This window comes from Cataglyphis hispanica, chromosome 22 (assembly GCF_021464435.1).
Source record: "Cataglyphis hispanica isolate Lineage 1 chromosome 22, ULB_Chis1_1.0, whole genome shotgun sequence".
NCBI classification, from domain to species: Eukaryota; Metazoa; Arthropoda; class Insecta; order Hymenoptera; family Formicidae; genus Cataglyphis; species Cataglyphis hispanica.
This window is the reverse complement of record NC_065975.1, coordinates 3,262,825-3,285,705: the sequence shown is the minus strand read 5'-3', so window position 1 is coordinate 3,285,705 and position 22,881 is coordinate 3,262,825. Positions and strand designations below refer to the sequence as shown.

Genomic DNA, 22,881 nt, shown 5'->3' with positions numbered 1-22,881 from the left:
ATCTAATTAATTCGTTCCCGATTCGAAGATCGGAGAGAAACTTCAGGTACAGCTATAAGTTATTCGGCTCGCTTATTTTTCATGTACATATATATGTATATATATATATATATATATATATATATATATATATATACGAAACGTTAGGTTCTCGCCGGCGAAATCGGCGTTATGAAAGTGAAAAGGAAAAATCGGCGAAGATGATGCGGCAACGCGCAATTTCAACAATCCGTCTCGCTCTGTCGAATGACACTTACGTCCGCATTATTGCAGTTTCTATTTCAGTCCGAACGCGGACTCGATCTAGCACTGACGAACACGAATATCATATCACTGATCGAATCACATGCTCGTTTCCTCCAACCCAAAATACCCTATTCGATAGAAATAGAGGGAATAATAATCCATCCCTCCTCCTCCCCCTCCCTCTCTCCTTCCCCACGTAAATCACTGTTATTCTCAGCGCGCGTCATCAATATGGATTTATTACGCTACATATCAATCCACGGATATGACTATCATGCGACTATAACGTGTACAAAGGCGCTCCAGTATCTTTGGCTTTACTTTCAATAACAGAATCTTCGATCGATCTAAAAAAATTGATAATAATGAATAATGATAATAATGATTAAATAATTCTCCTAAAATTATTTTTATTATATTTAAAAATTATAAATTATTAATAATATTAAATTTTATTAATATATAATATTATTTATAAATTACTATTTTTAAAATATAAAGTCTCTTATCCATATATAAAATTCATGTGTATGAATATATGTATATATAAAGTTATTTTCTAAAAATTATTTTTGTTAAATATTTAAATATTATAAAATTTTAAATTATTAATAATATTAAATTTTAAAAATAAGTAAAAGATACGACCGTGATTTATAATAAGATTTAAATGTAATTCAACAAGAAATTAATAAATTGCATTTATATTCATGAACTGTTGTGTATAAAGCAATACAAAAAATCCAATTATATAATTTTGATAATATTTTTCCTTTATCAATTCGCAAACAATAATAATCTTTCTTGCGCTAAAGAGGATCGTGAATTGGCAACATTTGCATTTATTTTAAAAAACTGACAAATCGTGTTTATGTGCACATAATAATGTCTGTTTGTCAATTAGAATAGCATTGAATTATACATAAGTAGTATCTTAGAACTTTTTTAAATTTCAATGACAGTTCTGTATGAAATTTATGCTATACAACACATACGCTATACTACACGACAGTTCATATTATCAATATTGCTGAGAGTAGCAATAATAATCATCGATCATGTCCGGGGACCCTTTAAAAGACGAGATAAACAAGACGAGAGAAATCGCGCTCATTCGCGAGAGCAGAATGAGACCGAGAGCCGAGATTAGCAATGTACGCGGGAATACATATCGCGTCTCATTAGTCGTTCGGGAAAGTGTGTCTGTCTTTTCGCTCGGCGATGCGTTTTTCATCGTAAACGATCCAGAAATTCGCGCACGTCATCCTAATGATTATAATCCACACAAGCGCAATCCGCTTATTTCGGTTTCAAGAGACAAAATACGTCTTGCCATGCAATTTATAAAAAAAAAATCTATATTACCTCGCTGACTATATATGTATAAAAAAAAAAAAACTGTAAATGTATATATTATACAATCCACTCTTTACGTAAATCGCTTCAGAAGACCTTAGGTCTTATATAGGACCATGACAGTTTCATTAAATCGTCATTTTCGAGCGTAAATCCGGGACTACGCATACATACCCAATGACTGGTCAGTCACGTGCTGCCGCTACTTGCCGTACAATTACATCGAGAAACAATTAACGATGAGACGAATATGCCCGCGCGCGCGCGCGCGGGCACGTATCGTGCGTCGTGACGTCAATTGTCGAAGATAACGGCGCGCGGGCGCGAGCGATAGTAATCGCGGTAGTGGTGGGTGTTGGGTGCACCGACGTATATTACGCGATGGCAGAGGGTGAGGTGGGGAAGATCGGGAGAGGAGCAAGGTATAGGGAGGGGGAGGAGCGGGGAGGGGAGGGGAAGAAGAGAGCTAGAGAGAGAGAGAAAGAGGAAGCGAAGAGAGGGGTGGTTCGCCTAAGAATGGCCGGGGTGACGGTGTATGAGGGGGCGGCGAGGGCGCCGACACCGACAAAGCGGCACCCGGGGGGGTGGTAACATGGCCGTCGGTCAGTCGGTATCGAACCGCCGCGCCGTGCGGAGCTTCTTACGTTGAGAGTCTCGCGTAAGCACGGCTCTCCGCTCCGTACGGTTTCGCTTGAAGCTGGTGGACGGATCCGCCGGATATTTGACAGGTGCGCGCGCGCGCGCGTCATGACATCCGGCGCTCACCGATGGCTCCCCGCGCATCCCCGGAGCACGTCCCCGTCGACGTCGTCGCCGCTCGTTTTGTAAAGCGCGATCACCGGGCGACCCCCGTTCCCGCGGCCGATCGGTAATCCTCGAGTCAGGAAGGTAAGTAAAGATCGAAAAGGAGAGAAGAGGAGTTCACCACTCTTTCTCATATGTCAGGTCTTCGCGCCATCATTAGGTCCGTTCGAGTCTCATGATCAGTGAGATCGTCCGAGGGGCTTTTCTCTGTCCAGGAGTATCGACGACGATCGATTTGATGGTGACTCGATAGGTAGGAGGTCGTTGTCGATCTGTGACGTCAGTCACAGAGGATTTCTACTGTACTTGTTGCAGGCCGTATCTTTGTACTCCGTTGACGATGAAATCCTTGACGCGTGTTCTCCTTGAGAACGTCCGTCGATCTCTCGCTCTTCCTCCCTCCCCTCTACCTCTTTCTCTCTCTCTCTGTCTCGTTTGCTCTTCTGTTGCGTCTGGGCGCGATATCCTTCCGGGATATCGCGCGCCGCCTTCAATGCTAGATCGGTCTCGCAAACTCGCGTCATTGTGACGAATGTGTGATAAGTAATTATCATGTGTTAGACGTTCGCTGATATCGCTTGAGATACCTTACAACTCATGCGCTACAAGGTAAAAAAACAAAAAAATATTTCTACGCTTTCTAAAAGAAATCTTACGCGTAACGACAAAGGCAATCATTATAGACTTCAAAATCGTTCGTCGGGCTTTTCGAAATGGGATTTTATGAATCTTTATTAGCGCTTGCGCGTGGCGTAATCGCTTGCATAGGCACGACATGTTAAAGAAAAAAAGCTTCATATAGTATACAAGTGTAGAGTAGGAAAAGAGGATCTCTGTACAAAAATTAACATTTCGAATGCTAATAAAAAAAATGTGATCGAAAACCATAATTGGAAAAATATTATTTTCATATCATATCATGAAAAATAACATTTAGCTGCTAATGATCACCACACACATCTGTTTCAAAAATAATTGTTTCTCTCTCTCTCTCTCTCTCTCTCTACTGTTATTGTTAGTTGTTTATGCCACTCGCACTTTTATTTTTAAAATTTTATCTTTAACGATTAAAATAATTAAAGCAAAAATTGCACTTGTTGAAAAAATATTAAATATGTCAGAGAAATAACATAAATTACAAAAAAAAAATATTCCTCTCTTAAGACTGCATACTCCGATTTTTGCAGATTAGTGATAGAGCATTGGGAAGAAGAATTAGTTTATAAGAATTTGCAAAAGAAATCGACTTGAATATGGATACTGGACCTACACAGGGTAAAAAGCAAATCCGCGTGGGATTTTACGATATCGAAGGAACTATTGGCAAAGGCAACTTTGCTGTTGTAAAATTGGCTAGACATCGAATCACGAAAACAGAGGTATGTGTGCACGCGTTTCCTATTATAACACTAATTTGAGAATATATTGTCTGAAGAGATGTAATTCTTTTTAACAGGTGGCTATCAAGATAATCGATAAAACTCAATTAGATTCTACTAATCTAGAAAAAGTTTATAGAGAGGTTGAAATTATGAAGCAGCTGGAGCATCCGCATATCGTTAAATTATACCAGGTCATGGAAACAAAGAACATGATTTACATGGTGAGGATGATGAAGCTACGACTACAACTATTGTGTTTTTTTTTTTGAAGGATAAAGATATCACGCGTTGCTGTTACAGGTGTGCGAATACGCGAGCAAAGGCGAGATATTCGATTACATAGCGCGATACGGAAGAATGGGAGAGCCCAGAGCACGTGCGACATTTGCTCAGATACTCTCCGCGGTCGAATATTGCCACGTAACGGGTGTAGCGCATCGTGATCTGAAGGCGGAGAACTTACTTCTCGACGCTCAGATGAACGTAAAGATCGCCGATTTTGGCTTCAGTAATAGATTTGCCCCGGGAGAACGGTTGAGCACGTGGTGCGGTAGCCCGCCTTACGCTGCTCCTGAAGTTTTCCGAGGAAAGCACTACGCCGGACCTGAAATCGACGTCTGGGTGAGTTTCGTAAGAGAAAGAAATTGTGATATAAAAAAGAAAAACGAATTTACATTGATTATACTCAAAATAAATATTCTCATTCTTGTAGAGTCTGGGTGTTGTGTTATATGTGCTAGTATGTGGTGCACTGCCTTTTGACGGATCAACTCTTCAGTCATTGAGAGATCGCGTGTTAAGCGGCAGATTTAGAATTCCTTACTTTATGACTACAGGTGCTTATTTAAATATACATTTTGCACATTTAATATTTCTATTATGATGCTCACGCATGTCGAAAATTTGTATTAAAGATTGCGAAAGCCTAATACGCAAGATGTTGGTGTTGGAACCTTCCAAACGATATACCATTCCACAAATTAAGAGGCACCGTTGGATGGCGGGAACGGCGGATAGCATTTGTTCGGTGATCGTAACACGGCCATCACCGTCTATTCAGGAACCAAATGAGCAAATACTTCGATTAATGCATAGCTTAGGAATAGACATTAGTCGTACTAGAGAGGTAAGGAAACATTTCTCCTGCTTCTATTGTCTTCTATGCGAAATTATGTAAGAGTACATTGATCTATTTATTTCTAATTAAATTAATCGTATAGTATTCTCGGAACATATGCGCGGTTTCGGAGATAAAACGACACAGCACTATATAGGGAAATCAAAGAGGGAATTTTGAATACATACATAGAGACATATTATTTCAATATATATTTTCAATTATACCGTATAAATATAAATGTCATCTTTTAACAGTCCTTACGAAACAGCAGCTATGATCATCATGCTGCTATCTATTTCTTACTGCTAGAAAGATTGAAGCAACATCGCGTCAGCAGTACCATTAATAATACCTGCTGGTCTACTGTTGCAAGAACAAAAGAAGATAAATTTAAATCGAGGTAGACATTTTTTTATTAAGCACATTATTACACATACATTTTCTTTTAATTTTAAATATATCAATTTTTTTCACGTTAGAGAGACTTGTAACTTCCAATCCTACCAGTCGGAAATGTATCACGAAAATAATATATGCCCCTCTTAATCTAATCAATTTTTATTTACAGCGATAGCTTAGTGGGACGTTGAACTTTATTGATGGGTGACGCACATATTGGAGATTTTGTCAAGACAGGTTGGATTGGAAGCACATATTGCTGTCGCTTTATTTTTGGTAACTCCTCATTTCATTTTCTTATCTTTTTCTTTATCCTTAAATTTCTTAATTGATTTGATTTATTTAAATTCTTGACTTCATAATTTTTATTTGCTTCGCTTTACTTATTACCAATTGGAAGCACATTCATTATTGGAATTATATGTTTTACAATTTACATTATTTGCACTATATGTTATACCATAATCTTATATATTTTCCATATTAATTATATAATGCGTAGATTGATATAATCTAAAAAAAATTCCCTGCAGATTTATTTGATTCTAATTCTACTTATGTAATAATTAAGCAAACAGAACATATTAATACAAAACTCCTATGTGATATAACAGGACAAGAGACAAGATATGTCTACGGTAGTTTTTCTATAATAACATTTTTTTATGACACATTTAATATGAAAAAAATATTGTGTCATGATAGATTTAATATAGATGAAATGATGAGGACACTACGCTTGATGAATATTTTTAAATGCTGCATAAAGAATAGCAATTCATTCATACAACTATCAGAAGAAACAGCTATGGCAAGAACAAGAACTTCTTTCAAATGTTAACGAGGCAAATCTCTTTCTTGTTTCAGAGCAAGAGAAGATACCGGCAGAGGAAGTAAAAGATTTAGCTCGACGAGTTCCTCAACCGATGAAGGTTGTTGTAGCGCGGAGGGCGATTTGGAGGAAGGTCCGAGCGGCGACGAGTTGCGCGAAGCACAGATCAAACTCGAAGAGCACCGATTAGGCCTAGATCACGATATCAGTCAACGAATTGACAGTCAGATAGTCAATCGAAGATTAAGTGACTATCAACATCATTTTGATAACCCGCTTATGGATCCTATTGATCCACCCAGTCGAACGACCCTGTTTATGGCGGGCGGCAGCGGTAGCTCATCGTCAGAACTCTTCGAGTCCAGTTTTGATTCTGGCTGCCCACCAGATTATACGGGGACGAATTGTTTTACAAGCAGCCTACCGTCTTGCACGCCACCTCCACCCAAGAGTCCATCCCCTATCACTGGTAGAATATCCCGGGTCTCTCAGGGACGAAGAGCATCCGACGCTGGACCTAGATTACTGTTCTGTCAGCAGGGCGTCGGCGACAGACCGTCCAAGCAGAGAAGTATTCAAGGTAGGCGTCGCGTTTGCTTTTTAATAATTTCCTGGGAACTCTGATGTGTACAATAACACAGCGAACTAATCATTTTCAGATTCAGGAAAAGCTAGAGGTCATTTGGATCTAGTCCATCTCAGGCCACCGTCCACGCCACCCGATAATCAGCAGCAATTTAAGATGCGCGGCGATTCGGGCACGCAGCTGCAGCTTTTAGTGCAGCAGCGTATGTTGCAGCAAAAGCGTAACTTGTATCATCGGCACAGAAGCGGCGGTAGTCCCACCCCGATTCCAGTTTCAACTACCGGAAGCGGCACCAGCAGACGCGCCGATCACGTGCCGAGACAAGATAGCTATAAACTGGCGCAACGAACGCAGATCTTGCCGCCTCTCTCTCAAGGACATGTCGACAGAAATTTTGACAGAAATAGGAAAAGGGACGAGGAAAGGTGGAAGAGTCTACCGTCCCGATTAGCAGCAGACTGTCAGTTGGCGGAGAGATCGCTAATATGGAGTCAACAGGTAAATTCATAAAGAAATTACAGTGTAGAGAGAATAGATGAAGCAAATCTATGATTGAAACGACATGTATAGCCGTTGGTGAATTTTTTTTACAATTGGACTGTGATTTGACATTCTCTATTTGGCGGAAATAAAAAATTAATCCATACGTAATATGAAAAGTTGAAAAATCCTTGTACATAGTTCACTCAATGTAGAAGATAAGATTTTTATTGAGAGTGTCTTGACATTATTGTAAATGCTTTACACACATTTACAATAATGAATCAATGTACATAATGTTATTTAGTACCTATATAAAAAAATGTTATTTAGTACCTGCGATTTATTAGCACAATTATTTATGTTAAATGCAAATAAATGATTATTTTTCTTTAATTTGGCAGTAATCTTTTATTCTAATTTGCCTTATACTGCATGTAAACCAATCCTTGATATAAAATTAAAAACTATGTATAGTGAGCAATTTAAATTTAAACGCACACTTCAAACCAAAAGAAGACATTTAATAAATTTCTAATTGTACAAAAATCATTATTGTCTAATCGTACCATTGATTCAATTTTTACATGCAACAAATAAATGTCTCTCAAATGCTACACGTATTATTAGAATAAAAATTTAGATTTTTTTGTATCTTCACATTTGTCGTATCAATGTAATTAAGCGATTACGTATTTTTATACACACTTATATTCTATATAAAATACTTCATTATATAAAATTGGAGTGTGTCTGTATCTCACAACGCTTCCATATTATTTTGCTTAGCACATTTTATGTCCTCATGTATATATAGATATAAAGTTATAAAAAAGAAGTGAATTGTATGTATACCATGCCACAGAAATATTAAATAACTGATGTAATATATAAAATATATTAGGTGGGCCTTAGCGGAGGCGCGTCTTACTTACCACCAGGAAGTGTAGGTGGTTTCTTGTGGCCCACTACAAGCAATCCACATTCAACCATCTTCGAAAATGTAGGGGATCCAATGGAATAAGCCTCCGCTCTATCGTTGTTAGTAATTATCTCGAGATCTTGCGTATGAAAAGCCAGTTGAATTACATAAACTATTACTCTCAGCAGTATTCCCTCCTTTAGCAGTATTCCCTAGTCTTTCCACGTTGACTTTCATTAATATATTATAGTTACATATCATTTTGCATTTGATAGAGAGGAATGTTAAGATGTATATTATATAAAGAATTTAGTAAAACATCTGTAATAATTGTACTTCTTTACATACTCAAGATCTCCGATTAGATGTACGGTACATGTTACTGAATGCCAAAGATTTACATTTATGTGCTTTTATTGGTCGAAAACGTCGGTGCGAAGAAGGTTTGACTAAAGCACTAAAAAAATTGTATAAAATGTTTCATATATAAATTGTTTGCTACAATGCTGTTTTACAAAGTTATCGCTACTGTACTGTATGTCTCTCTGCATGGATAAGTATATGGAGAATACATATATATGGCAAAAAAAAAGAAAAGTAAAAAAAAAAGAAGTTTTTCATGCAGTAATCTTTGTCGTACAGTAACACATGTACCTGCCTTATTAAAATGACTGGTTTTGTCAGTCAAATATCCAATTATATCATAGACTGATAATTAAAGCGAAACACCAAGTTCAGTTGAAGAGCAAGTGGCATATGACTTGTCTTACAATATCCGTTATTGAAAATATAATGCGAGAAAAGGAGAAAAACTGCGAATTTTTTAATTAATAAGTTTGCGAATAAATTTACAAAGCTTAGAATCTGTTCATTTCTGCAACCGTTCATGTGTACAAAATGAATAACAGAATATATACCAATTATGCAATATAAGTCCTTAGAGGATATTCTGTACTGCCAGTAAGCAAGAGAAATATGATAATGAATGCTCAAGTCGGCGACAAGATATTATAAATATGTTGTAGAGTAAGATATAAAAAAATATCGATGACATACAGGACAAGAACAACTGAAGAAGAAAAATACTGACAATGAAATAGAATTAAAATTCAGTTTTCATAGCAAAGCAAAACAAGTATTATGCCACTTTTGCTTTTCCATTGATTTAATCGAAGAGTGGAAATAAGACGCGTGGATTAAAAGATCAGAACGTTTTATGTTTTCTTAATAAGCGTTCCACTGTACAAAATTAGAGACGTTTTTCTCTTCCACTCTTCATAATGGTGACCATAGGAGATAGAAAATAATAACAGAAAACAATAATATTAGCAGTAAAGAGTAATAACTAACGTGTATCACATAGAAGTGCTGCATTCTGAAAAAGATGTTTGAATAAATTATTTATGTGATCGATATATTTCCTATATAAACATAAGTTAACTAACATTTTGTATACGTTATCTCTTTCTAAAAATATTTATAGCCATATTGCATTAACAGCTGCACTACTTTTATACAAATGTCTTTCATAAACATTCACCCATACACTGTCTAAATATGATTTCTTCTAAACAGGATATTTTCCATTTCAATAGCTCTGTTTTATGAGCTTTTTGCATGATTATAATTATTAGAAGACGTTGAAGAGAAACAATAATGATTACGAGACCGTTTGTACGTTTGATATGAATACAGCACTTAAAAAAAAAAATATATACACATATATATATTATTAGAAGCTAATAATCTAGTCAGTAGTAAGCAATACCGGCCGCGCACAACTGACAACGACTTTACTATTCGAATTTTTCGCCATTTTTTACCCGACAGAAAACAATCAAAGTTCGCTCAAAAGACATTTAATAAGTGAAACATAACTGTTAAGTTAGCCTAATCACAAATTATCTGCAAAAGGATTCATCGACATGCAAGATATCTATGAATCTTAGGAATTGAAAATCAATTTTGGCATTATTGAATTGTAATACTTGGCTTTTTTAGGCTCGTACAAGTCCTTTGGATTGCATAAGATAAAAGCCCGGTACAACGTAAACGTTGTGTTTTATAATAGCAATAAATTAATTTCACTTGTCCATTGAAACATTGGGCAAATTCAATTACACAAATTTTGCGGAAGATTTTGCGACAATTATATATGTGATATATACTATCGTTTTATAATGTATAAGCTATTGTTTTAGAACAATGTAATATGTTTAAGGATTATAATGGAAGTAATTATTTGCTATCAAGCACTGACTGCCATATAAAAAAGTTGTCATAAAAATAAAAAACTGATCTGAGAGATTGGTCGCTTATAATGTATACAATATAACAAATTCTGTTCTTTATGCTCTTAGCAAAGTGCATACATAATATCACTTTTAACAGTCATATACGATAGTAAGTAGTTACTTTTTGTAAAAATTGCAAAATTGTGAACGTATGTATACATGCGAGTTATAAATAAAATATATACAGACTGAAATTCATATTAATGTAGCTCTGTTGGAGAATGTCTAATGGAGAATATTCAAATTTTTTATTTCAATGTAGAAGAGAAAAAAATATACACATTTAAATATTAGAGTATCATAAATACTAAAAAGTAAAAATGTTTACAATGGTTTTCCTTCATCAAAAATGTCACAACCTGTTTTACTGGCATTGTCCTTAGCTTGTTGCGGCGTAAGCTTTTCATGATCACTAGGATTCAATGGCTCTCCAGTCTCGGTTAATTGATTATTTGCAAAGTCTTCCTTTATTTTTTCAGAATATACTGCATCAAACAAATCCTGTGCAGTAAATTCGGGTTCCGTAAAGTTATCCACTTTGTACGACACATATGGTTTCAAAGTAAATCCTTCCAATGAAGGAACAATTAATTCAGGAATCATCTCTGGCACATGAACCCATTTACCATCTACATTATATCCCGTATCTCTTACACCTCTCTCTATAATATTTATTACATTAATTAGTATATATTGATTTCATCATGTTATTTATATAATATTTGTATTATATATATTGTAAATTTATTTAAGTATTGAAAGATCGCAAAGATATAGATCGCAACCAATTTCTTTCCAAATTATTCAATCTTTTTTAATCTATTTTGTTACATATAAAGATCATATTTCCCACATGGAGTAAAATATCTTGTATTTATTTATGAAACAATTTCGTGAAAAAAAAATTATTCATGAAACTAATCAAATGCGCCAAATAATAACAATTAATTAAAACTAATAACTCACTATCTATTGGTATATCAGGATCTGGATTTTTCGCCTGTTGCTCTTTAAAGTTACGACTGCCACGTTTATTATATAGTAAGAATTTTCGAAAATTTCGCTTCCCATGACAAATGCAGGAAGTCGCGATACCACGTCGCAGTATCATACACGAAGATGCCATCGATTTCTGCTGGTTAAAGCGAATCGATACCTAATAAATACATTGGATCGAAACATAATTTAAGATATAATAGTTGCTTTCCATTTACATGAAAACTCAGATAATTCTCACTTATGATGTCATAACTCAGTTGAATGCACGTTCTTTTTGATGCTGAGAAAGTGAGATTCAACTGAGTTTCTGCACACGATCTAATCTGCTTTAGTGAGCTTTAGACTAATAGACATTAGTCTAAAGCTCACTAAAGCAGATTAGACTCACATACAAAAATATTGGTTTTGAATATGCAATATCACTTGCGCGTTCCTTTTACTCATAGAACAATTGACATTTTATCTGAGTGTAAAATACTCACATAACTGAGTGACTCGGTATCATTTGAGTGCAAATGGAAAGCAATTAATATAAGAAATTATTAATAATTTTTTTTTTTTTTCAAAAATTATATCTCTAACATAACCTAAGATTGTTCAAAAGTAACATTATACACTTTTGATTGATCAAGTAAAAGCGCAAAATAATTCGACTCTGCTCATTCCCTCCTTACCTCTTATCAAAGATATCCTGTTCACTGATAACACAAAGAACGCTTTCTTTTTAGTTATTTCTTTTCTCAAATAAACACTGAATTAAAACTCATACGATACTCTGAATACTTTCTCTCTTCCTCTTTTTCTTTTCCTCTCTCTCTCTCTCTCTCTCTCTCTCTCTTTCTGACCATGCTCACAGCTGACATGCTGACAGATGCGTTTCGTTTGACGCTATGAAAATTTCGAAGCACTTCTTGATTGAATATCAGAACGTAACCTTGGTATAATTTAATAATCACGTTCAGTGTTCAATCATTATCTCACATTAAGTTGTTAATTGGGTCAATTGATTCGTAGTAATTAATAGATTCAACGTTGTACATAACATCACGTTACATATACCCTAAACATCCTTTTAAAAGAAAAAAAAAAAATACATAAGTAGATAACTATTTATCTGACAATATGGATTATCGTAGTCAACAATTAATGAAAGATGATGTATTAGAAGCACAAAGCACATCCAAGTCGAACACGTAAGTAAAATAAGTAAATATTCCTCCTGTATTTTTATAAAAAAAAAAATAATAATTATAAAAATATTAAATTTGTGTCAATATATTTACATGATAAAATTATATTTTGTCATATATATGTGACAGAAATTCTGCAAAAAGCTCTAAGGAGAAAGATGTCATGTCTACAAGCTCATCAGTGCCTAGGAAGCTCAAGGTGGAAATGCAAACACTGCAAATATCTGAGGAATCTGAGCAACAACTCTATGACAGTCTTATACATATTTATGGAAATGTAAATATATATTTCTATTCATTAAACAAATGCTATGTTTTGTTATTTCTTAATGGATACAATTCTTCATTTCTTTGCAGGATTTTAAACTTGCTGACACTGCAGAGCTTGAAGAAAAAACATCAAATTTAGACAAACAATACTGGATGGAGCGAGGTAATTTAGTTGTCAAAGGAATAGTAGATTATTCTTCTAAAGATACCACGCCGAAGACCCAGGACCAAATAACACAGCAATTTGCTACATCTAAATTAGAAAGCTATGGGTACAGTGTTTCAAAAATAATAATATATAATAATAATATAATAATATTATTATCCATCTCTGTGTATAATTTAAATGTTATATTTTTTATTTATAGTTTCCATCTTTCACATTGTATACAAGCTTTAACGTATACAAAAGGCAATTTGGGGAAATCTTTAGAACTATTATTTTGTAAATATTATGGAGTTGAAAATATTCAAAAAAATGAAAACTCTGAAATTCCGGATGCTGCTGAATTATTGGAAAGACAACTGGAAGAAAAGGAAGCACTTGAATCAATTTATGGCGATGCGTTTAGTGAAAAAATAAAAAATAGCATTTGGATGGTACAATTAAAGTTAGATTATTTAACAAATAATAAAAAAGTTATACAAGAAGTAAAAAAGCAAGAAAAGAAAGTATGTCAATTTTTTGTTCATAATAAATGCACATTTAAAGACAAATGCAGATTTCTACACCAATTACCACAGAAAGTATCCAATGTGCCAATTGTAGAAGATCCTTATTTCACGTTAGAGATAAGATTCCCCGAAGGTATTACATATACAATTAAATATATTAATTAAATTACATATTATATAGTTAATCATGTTAGAGAATTATTTCAAGAATAACATATGACATTGATTAATAAAATTATAATTTAATGATTAAATTATAATTTTTTTATTCCAATTATAGGATCTAAATATCCATATGAACCACCATATTTTTATTTTTATAAGAACAATGAAATATTTCCACGTATAAAATGCCTAAGAATAGCAAGAAGATTGTACAATGAAGCCTTACTTTTATCTCTTGACGGTATCCCGTCGATATTTTCTATAATTTCATTATTAGAAGATGAATACAATATAAAAACTTATTTGGAAGAAAATAAGGAACAATTTTTGCATCAGTATGAAGCATTGTGCCCAAAAGAACAAGAGAAAGAAGAAGAATTGCCTAGTCATTACAAACTTGGTAGCACCAGTAAGAAAAACAGAGATAATATCTCCTGGGAACAGATTAATAAAGAAAATGATTTAATAGAAAAAAAATTTATGGATAAAAAGGAAAATCCTAATTATATGAGAATGCAGGAGGTACGAAAAAAATTGCCAGCATGGTCCAAGACAAATGAAATTTTGGAAACTGTACACGAAAATCAAGTTGTTATCATTTCTGGCGAAACCGGATGTGGCAAAAGTACTCAGGTACATTACAATGTTCTCTCATTAAATATGTAGATTAAAATAAAAAAAAAAATTAAAACAAAAATTTCAATAAAAATGTTACAGGTACCACAATTTATTTTAGATGAGTGGATTATTAATAGATTAAAGTCGAAGGATAAGCCTCATATTAATATAATTTGTACTCAACCACGAAGAATAAGTGCCATAGGGGTTGCAGAACGAGTGGCAGCTGAGAGAGATGAATCTGTAGGAAATACAATTGGATATCAGATACGTTTGGAAAGCAAAATATCTAGTAAAACACGACTAACATTTTGCACCATGGGAATATTATTGCAGAAGTTGTCGGGGAATCTCGAGTTATCGGATGTGACTCACATTATAGTTGACGAGGTGCATGAGAGAAGCGCCGACAGGTAAAATGCTTTATATTTCTCTCTTTATTTCTTTCTTTGATTTTTACTTATATATTATTCTTTTCTCCAGTGATTTCTTACTCATGCTTTTAAAGGAATTATTACCGAAAAGGCCGTCTTTGAAAATAATATTAATGAGCGCAACACTTAAAGCCGACACATTCTCTTCATACTTTGGAAAAGCCCCAGTTCTAAATATCCCGGGAAAAACTTTTCCAGTCGAACAAATCTTTCTCGAAGACGCACTCGAAAGAATAGGATATGTTCTCGAAGAAAATACTCAGTTCACTCGTAAGCTCAAATGTGATTGGGATCAGTTTCAAACCGAACTGGAAATGGCTGATTTGAAAATTGGCGAATACGCCAATACACCCAAAGAATCTATCAAGGATGAAAATTTGACGCTGGTGCAACTCGTCAGTAGATATCGTGGCTATTCCAAGCAGACGTATAAAAGCTTATACATTATGAATCAGGAAAAGATTAATTTTGAGTTAATAGAAAAGACTTTAGAATGGATTGTTTTTGGAGAACATGACTATCCCAAAACGGGTTCTATTTTAGTAAGCATTTTTATTTGCAATTCGCGTTTATCTATTTTTGACGTATAATAACAATATATATTATATTTTTTTGTACAATATTTGTAGGTATTTCTACCAGGTATGAATGATATTCTTGCAATGAAAGATCGATTACATCACAATAATAATTTCTCGCCAAACAATAAAGGATTTCTTATCATACCTCTGCATTCGAGTCTTTCTAATGAAGAGCAAAATCTTGTATTTAAAAAAACCGGAAAAGATATCCGTAAAATCGTACTTAGCACGAATCTGGCTGAAACGTCTATAACCATAGACGATTGTGTATTCGTGATTGATTCAGGAAAGATCAAGGAAATGAGATTCAATTCGAATCAGAATATGGAAAGTTTAGAGACTTGCTGGATATCACGAGCAAACGCTGTGCAAAGAATGGGTCGTTCTGGTCGAGTAATGCCTGGAGTGTGCATCCATTTGTACACCTCGCATAGGTATGTATTTTAGCATTCTTATCTCCTTGAACCTGATATAATGTAATACACATAATGACACGCATCTATTTATTTTTGTAGATTCAAATATCACTTTGCTGCACAACCGATACCAGAAATACTAAGAATTCCTTTGGAACCGTTACTTCTACATATTCAGCTTATGCATAAAGGAAAAAAAGTAGATCTATATGAGATATTGGGTAAGAAAATCTGTTTTTATTTACTCTATATCTATATATTCTCAATTGTCTATCATCTATCACAAAAGTAATAATCTGTGCCTTCCTACATTTTTGCCAACAGGGAAAGTGATAGAACCACCAACAATTGACAGTATTACGAGCGCCATAATACGTTTGCAGGATGTCGGCGCCTTTAACTCGGAACGTGTATTAACACCGCTTGGTCATCATTTAGCCAAACTACCTGTAAATGTACGAATCGGAAAATTGATACTGTACGGCGCGATTTTTTGCTGCTTGGATTCCGCGCTTACTATCGCCGCGTGTTTGTCGCACAAGAGTCCATTTAATGTACCAATGGATATGATAAATAAGGTCAATCCCAAGAAAACATTTTACATGGCTGAATCAGACCAATTAACCGTCCTCAACGCTTATAAGGTAGATAATAGGCAAAGTTATTCCTATAATTAATATAATATAATTCTTCTTAAAAATCACATTACTTACATAATTTTTGTTTTTTTGCAGAAATGGTTAGCCGCGTATTCACGCAGCGCTTATGCTGGTCAAGTGTTCGCTTTTAAAAATTATTTATCCATAAATACATTGCGTACTTTAGCGGATATAAAATATCAATTTTTGGAGTTGTTAGTATCGATCGGTTTCGCGCCTATCGATTTACCCAAGAGACGACCCAAGATTGACAATATCTTAGAGATCACTGGAGATGAATTGAATGTCAATAATGATAATTGCAAGCTATTGCAGGGTCTTCTCTGTGCGGCATTATATCCTAACATTGTAAAAGTTTTTACACCTGGAAAGTCATTCCAAGCACAATCTACTGGCATGATACCAATGTCGCCCAAACCAAACGAATTGAAGTTCAGAACGAGACACGACGATTTCGTCAACATTCATCCATCATCTGTGAATTTTCACATTGGACATTTCACAAGTCCGTATTTAGTATTCCAGGAGAAGATCAAGACTAGCAAAGTTTTCATTAACGAAGTGTCCATGATCCCAATTTTGTCTTTAATATTATTCTCTAGTTATGAATTACGCACGGAAATGCATAACGGAAGATATATGCTTTCTTTGGACGATGGTTGGATTATGTTCGCGATAGAATCACACAATGTAAGATTACAATTGTGGTAAGAAAATAATGTTTATTTTTAATATGCATTATTTTGTTATAATATATTTCCAGGTGGGGCTACTCTTGCAAAGAATGAGAATAGAACTGACAAAATTACTAGAGCAAAAGATGCAAGATCCTCTATTGAATCTTTTAAACCATCAACAAGGCAAATCAATTATACATACAATTATAAATATAGTAACGAAGGAATAGTCAAGAAAAAAATAGTTACCAATTACAAATGTTATATAGCAGAGTACATGAGGCCTTAAGAAAAAATAAACATTGTGTTATATATATGTTATGAAAAGAATTTTGATATAATCTATGCAGAACCTGTATCATACTGACTAATATATAGAACATTTTATTTTTTATTAAGGTGATATATTGACAAGTAGCTTTTCAAGGAGCTAATGTTTTTAACTTTGGTGATTTGCAATAAACTAATTTATATTTAACTGCCAAGTTCGTAAGTACATAATTGCAATAAAGAAAATATCATATGTTAACAAAAATGTTTACTTCTTTAAAATATCAAAATATAGTTCCTTAAAAAAAAATTTAAAGTAGTTCTAAATTAATTATCTACTTTCTCTTATCTTTTTTTTAAACGTTTACTTATTACTGCAATTTATTTTACGCGGAATTATCCGCAAACAAATATAATAACATTACTTGCTTTTTCTTAGGTGCATTCGAAAATCCTACCCATAGAGTAACAATTAATTATTTTATTCGGGTAGGATTTCCGAAAGCATTATTATTCGACCAATTTTAATTTACTCCTATTCGAATCGGAGCTATTTGAGTTATATGACGATAAAGCTGAAATCAGCTGACGCTCTAAATGACTTACCCTCTTTTTCAAATTTTTACCGACTTTTTCAAAATAGAGTTTATGCTTCTGGGCAATCTGTTTGAATATTTCAGCCATTTCTCTTGCTGCGTTTCTTTTTTATTTTATCTTAATTTATACAATAGTTCATTTTAATTTATACTGCCTATCTATAACATATTTTGAATTATAATAATATCATCGATTGTATAATGAAATAAATGAATAGAATTCTTGGCAACGACATTCTGCGCAGACGCTACTGTAAAAGCACCTTTAGAGCGTTCAGAAATATCACCATCTGCTGCATGTTCACGCGAGAATTGTTCTATCTTTGTTTAACTTTTAGTAAATAACAAAGATAGAACGATGCTGGTATGCGGGTGATCAGTTTTCGAACTTAGCCTAGATGTTTGATTTAAAATCCACATGGCACATGGCACGTGGTATATACATAGTAGTAAATGTGTTGATAAAATCTTTAAAAAAAAGGATTGTGAGATGAATTTCAACGATAATCAATGTTCTGAAGAAAAAACTCAAGTAGAAATATCAAATACTTTAGAGCCGATAGCAGAGCCTTTGATAACAATTCCTGAAGGTAATGACTTACTGCAAAATTTCAATTTATTCCATGCTAATTAGTATTATTTTATAAACAAGGCAGAAAAAACTATTGTGATAATTAACCATAATTAATATAATTCTTATTGATAAGATATGTCATATATTGTGTTAATTGATACTAAGTCGTATCTAGAAACGTATCGTGAATAATCATAACAAGACTTGATAAACTGAAAGATCGGAATAAAATTATATTTTGCATTTGTTTGACAGAAAATGGTAAAATATCTTCTCTTAGCACTATTGCTTTGGAATATAATTCTAATTCGGATGTGGAGGAGGTAGAAACAGACATTGACAAAACTGAAAATCAAAATACTACACCAATTGTTAACAAAGAAAATGAAAAGAAAGAGATTGAAAGCAAACAGATCTTGCAACAGTATCGTACAATTGAAGAACATGTATTATCTTCTAGTGAAGAAACTGACAGCGAAGATGATTCTAGTAGCAGTTGCGATAGCAGTAGTAGCAGCAGCAGCAGTAGCACTAATAACGACAGTAGCAACAGTGACAGTGATTCGGATGATACTAGTACCAATAATAACAAGTACTATTACATTTCTATAAGAATAAAATTATGACATATACATTTAATATTTTTTTTAATAAATAGGAATGATAAACACATGATATATATTTTTAGAAAGAACAAAGGAAATAGAGCTAGCATAACAAAAAAGAAAAAACAAATAGAAAACGAATTTGATGATCTTCCGCCAATAGAAGATTTAAAGATCAGTGTTCCTGAAGTCTTATGTGATCCTCTGGGCGAGGTAATCAATATATAAACATATAAATATAATTTTGTAGGAATAAACACACAAATGTAGAAGCTTGTAAAATATTGCTAATATTGTAAGAAAAATGATAATTTCTGCACATATTTAAAATTTATATTTTTATGTCACTGAATTCAGATTGATAAGGTGGTGGAACAATTGGTAATTGTAAAACCGAAACCGGGTAAGCCTACGCTCCACATCGATACAGTTTTATTTATAGAGAAAGGAGAAAGAGCGCTCGGTAAGATATTAGATGTGTTTGGCCCTGTAAGCGAACCAAATTACTGCATTCGCTTCAATAGCCCTGAACACATACAAGAAAGCAATATTAAAGTGGGCATGACGGTTTATTATTGTCCAAATACACAATACACATCACTCATCTTTCTACATGAATTACACAAGTCAGTATTCTGATAAATATGATATACATATGCATCATTATGACATACTCAATGAACAATCTCCTGCAGAATGAAAAGTTATGACGCGATGGTCGATGACGAACCGGCATTTTCGGACGACGAGGAAGAGCGAGCTTACTACGAAATGCTGAAGCAGAAAAATAACAAAGACAATTCCGATGGCAGCACATCACGAAAACGGCAACGTACATCGAGTGAGTATTTCTTAAATTATTAGTATTAATTGAATGATTGAATGATTACTATTGATTGTTCTTCAGGTTTTACTCAAAATAGACCAACAGCTGAATGGCAATCAAATCATCCATGGAACAGAAATGGTAAATTTCAGAGAAATCAGGAAAGACAGCAGGCATTGAGAAATAGTCACTTTAATCCAGCACAGTATGGACCATATTCCTATAACGATTCTTGGATGCAAAATAACATGCATTGGTCGCCTGTTCCAAGAAATATGCATCCTATGTTCAACAGATCAAACGCGGAGTACAGGCCACCGTTCAATGAATCAGGTTTGCCGCAATATGGCAATTACAATTCGAATAGCTCTGGTGACGGGAAACAATATTTTGAAGATGCTAATCGATCGAATTCTCAACGCAATAACATGCAATATTCTAGAATTCCGTTTGGTGCTCCTCCGAGATTCAATCCTATGTTCCCATCCTTTCCGATGACCTATCCTCAACCTCCCAATGCATCATTTTCATATATGGATATGTCTTGTCCGATTTCTGTGCGACCACAAACGAATGCACTTTGGCCGTCTTTACCACCTTCTTCGACAGATTCGAAAACCATTGATTGAAATTAATATTAATTTAATTTAAGTAGTATTGTCTTTATATTCTTTCTACATTCGCATAAACTTAGATCAATTTTTAAATGGTTGTAAATAAAAGAACAAGTTTATGTATAGGTATTCTGTGATAAATATGGAAATTAAAAAAATAATTACATTTATTTATCAGATGGAGAATGACATTTTTTTATAGTCATGAGTCATTTGTCTCTAGTTATTAAAAAATTTTCATTTTTTAATTCATTTACAACAGGCTCTTCTAATTTTTGTTCTGCTATCGCAATATCATTCTTTATCTCTCTGATAAGTTCCTCTGAAAAAATAAGTAATATAAAATCATACAGACACAGTAATCATCATAATAATGCAAGAATGGTAATTTATTTACATATTTTATATATTATATTTTACCTAGAGAAGAGAAATCCTTTTCTGGTCGTATATATCCAGCAATTATCACTTTGATCTCTGCACCATAAAAATCATTGGGGAATTTATGTAGCAGATGAACTTCCTGCAAATAAAATACACTATTTTGTAATTGTGATAACAATAAGATATGAAACATATAAATTTGGAAATTCAATCAATGAGAATTTTTTTAAATATTATTTCTTGCACCATTGATTTCTTTTCATTCTTATAATATGGATTCCAGCCTATGCTGGTGACCATTTTATAAACTTGTCCATGTAAGGAAGCCCAGCCATAATAAATGCCAGTATCTAAATCTTTCAGCAAACTGTTGACCACAGATTCTGAGAGATTAGCTGAAAAAAAAACAAAATTTTTATTAATATTTATACATTTCAAATGTAAATTTTAATTGTGAACAGCAATAGCAATATCTCGATTAAACATGGCGCCATTGATAAGACACATGGAGCGATGTACACATATTTAAATATCTTCTATTTTTTTTTTTAATATTTAATTAAAAAATATAAATAAGAGTTTAATGACTATGCTAATGCTCAATTAAAAATCCTAAATATGCACGAAAAAATGGTTTTTTGAAAAAAATGTATATTTTTCAAAGTCTTGAAAAAGACACAAAGTGCAGAAAGTGCAATTAAGGGAGATAGATTTATTGATTCAAAAATTGCGTAAATACAAATAGACACAAGTTGTTATGAAAAATCCTAACCTGTAGCAAGATCTATTTCGAACAATACTGTGCATATAACGCGAACATTAGTTGCAACGCAAATAAAGAAGCGAAATTGAAAATGTGCCCGTGAAAATTGTTCGACTCCGATTTTTTGACAGTAGAGAGAGATGAATTACTACATGTTATTATACTTGTCATATTAGTCTTGTTATTTAACGTCGGTATAACACGATTAATTCTCGCGAAGCATTATTTTTTTTTTCCTTGAGGGTTAAATCGTTTTGATTGCGATACATATTTTAACATATTTTAATATATTTTAACGGTAACTCTCGTTCTGAAGAAAGGATACCTGTCGGGATACCGAGCGCTTTGGAACCTCTCCCGAAGCCCTTAATGACAGTTCCTGACAGGAAGTACGGTAACGCTTTGCTGCCCATTTTCCTTTATTCCACACTAATCGGTACTAATCCGCAAATAAGTTTGCAAAAACTGTCAACATAAATTAATGATTAATAATATGACGTGGCACATCCTCATAGGACATATCATGCGTGTTGTGTTTTACCGATATACTGTCAGATTTTTACAAATGTATGTCATATGAATAAATCCTGGATCTATCCTGATCTATCCTGGAAAATATTTTTTTCAAAATAAATTTGTAACAAGATTAACATTAGTGTTGTATTTTTTGTTTTTAACATTAAAATTTGCAGATAAAAACTAAATGAAAAAAAAAAAAAATAGTTTAATATCTTTTAAGTCTGATATGTCTAATCTAATATCTAATAACAAAATACTTTAAGTCAATGCCATTTTGTGAGCGTTTTTATTGTTAAAAATTGCAAACGATTTTTTTGTTAATCAAGATGCAAGAAAAAAACTATACAATAAAAAATATTTTACCGTTGCAATTTAAGCCATTTTTCTAAAATCTTATCGATCATTTAAGTATATGATAAAAATTACATTATATCATTGAACAATTAAAGAAATATACTTTTTAATTATTCGTTTTAGTATATATATACTTAATGCGGCTCGACATCAAAGTCTTACAAGATTATTTGCAACATCATATGTATACATTAATCAAGTTTCAAGTTATATATTATTATATATAGAATATTTTTTGTCGTAAGAACATACCCGCTATGATTTCCCTTGT

The 22,881-nt window shown here is 33.5% G+C and overlaps 5 protein-coding genes across 8 annotated transcripts; 3 read left to right on the top strand and 2 right to left on the bottom strand.

Moving 5' to 3' along the window:
* Positions 1-2,188: 2,188 nt before the first annotated feature.
* On the top strand, positions 2,189-10,619 carry LOC126857687 (MAP/microtubule affinity-regulating kinase 3-like). Of its 2 annotated transcripts, none has more exons than XM_050607339.1 (10): positions 2,189-2,490; positions 3,594-3,785; positions 3,863-4,009; positions 4,089-4,409; positions 4,501-4,624; positions 4,703-4,914; positions 5,163-5,308; positions 6,175-6,719; positions 6,799-7,223; positions 8,110-10,619. In XM_050607339.1, the coding sequence occupies exons 2-10, from the start codon at positions 3,660-3,662 to the stop codon at positions 8,227-8,229; spliced, it is 2,166 nt and encodes a 721-aa protein (XP_050463296.1). In that variant the 5' UTR covers positions 2,189-2,490; positions 3,594-3,659; the 3' UTR covers positions 8,230-10,619. The 2 variants fall into 2 exon arrangements, with proteins under 2 accessions (XP_050463296.1, XP_050463297.1); XM_050607340.1 differs by lacking the exon at positions 2,189-2,490 and adding an exon at positions 2,510-3,015.
* Positions 10,620-10,647: 28 nt separating this feature from the next.
* Positions 10,648-12,239, bottom strand: LOC126857692 (39S ribosomal protein L41, mitochondrial). Of its 3 annotated transcripts, none has more exons than XM_050607350.1 (3): positions 12,095-12,239; positions 11,388-11,556; positions 10,648-11,083 (listed from the first exon to the last, which is right to left on the bottom strand). In XM_050607350.1, exons 2-3 carry the CDS (start codon positions 11,545-11,547, stop codon positions 10,746-10,748), a joined length of 498 nt encoding a protein of 165 aa, XP_050463307.1. In that variant the 5' UTR covers positions 11,548-11,556; positions 12,095-12,239; the 3' UTR covers positions 10,648-10,745. The 3 variants fall into 3 exon arrangements, with proteins under 3 accessions (XP_050463307.1, XP_050463306.1, XP_050463308.1); XM_050607349.1 differs by having other exon boundaries at positions 11,388-11,577; positions 12,095-12,235; XM_050607351.1 differs by having other exon boundaries at positions 11,388-11,553; positions 12,095-12,229.
* Positions 12,240-12,333: 94 nt separating this feature from the next.
* Positions 12,334-17,616, top strand: LOC126857685 (putative ATP-dependent RNA helicase DHX57). The gene is made up of 12 exons (XM_050607337.1): positions 12,334-12,613; positions 12,740-12,887; positions 12,968-13,152; positions 13,249-13,688; positions 13,836-14,353; positions 14,438-14,751; positions 14,822-15,314; positions 15,402-15,787; positions 15,869-15,990; positions 16,094-16,413; positions 16,504-17,118; positions 17,192-17,616. Exons 1-12 carry the CDS (start codon positions 12,543-12,545, stop codon positions 17,333-17,335), a joined length of 3,756 nt encoding a protein of 1,251 aa, XP_050463294.1. The 5' UTR covers positions 12,334-12,542; the 3' UTR covers positions 17,336-17,616.
* Positions 17,617-18,342: 726 nt separating this feature from the next.
* On the top strand, positions 18,343-20,756 carry LOC126857689 (H/ACA ribonucleoprotein complex non-core subunit NAF1). Its single transcript, XM_050607346.1, has 6 exons — positions 18,343-18,561; positions 18,801-19,137; positions 19,234-19,363; positions 19,508-19,776; positions 19,846-19,991; positions 20,058-20,756. The coding sequence occupies exons 1-6, from the start codon at positions 18,390-18,392 to the stop codon at positions 20,603-20,605; spliced, it is 1,602 nt and encodes a 533-aa protein (XP_050463303.1). The 5' UTR covers positions 18,343-18,389; the 3' UTR covers positions 20,606-20,756.
* Positions 20,720-22,269, bottom strand: LOC126857693 (riboflavin kinase). The gene is made up of 4 exons (XM_050607352.1): positions 22,063-22,269; positions 21,221-21,369; positions 21,011-21,113; positions 20,720-20,912 (listed from the first exon to the last, which is right to left on the bottom strand). Exons 1-4 carry the CDS (start codon positions 22,148-22,150, stop codon positions 20,800-20,802), a joined length of 453 nt encoding a protein of 150 aa, XP_050463309.1. The 5' UTR covers positions 22,151-22,269; the 3' UTR covers positions 20,720-20,799.
* Between the last annotated feature and the right edge of the window lie 612 nt (positions 22,270-22,881).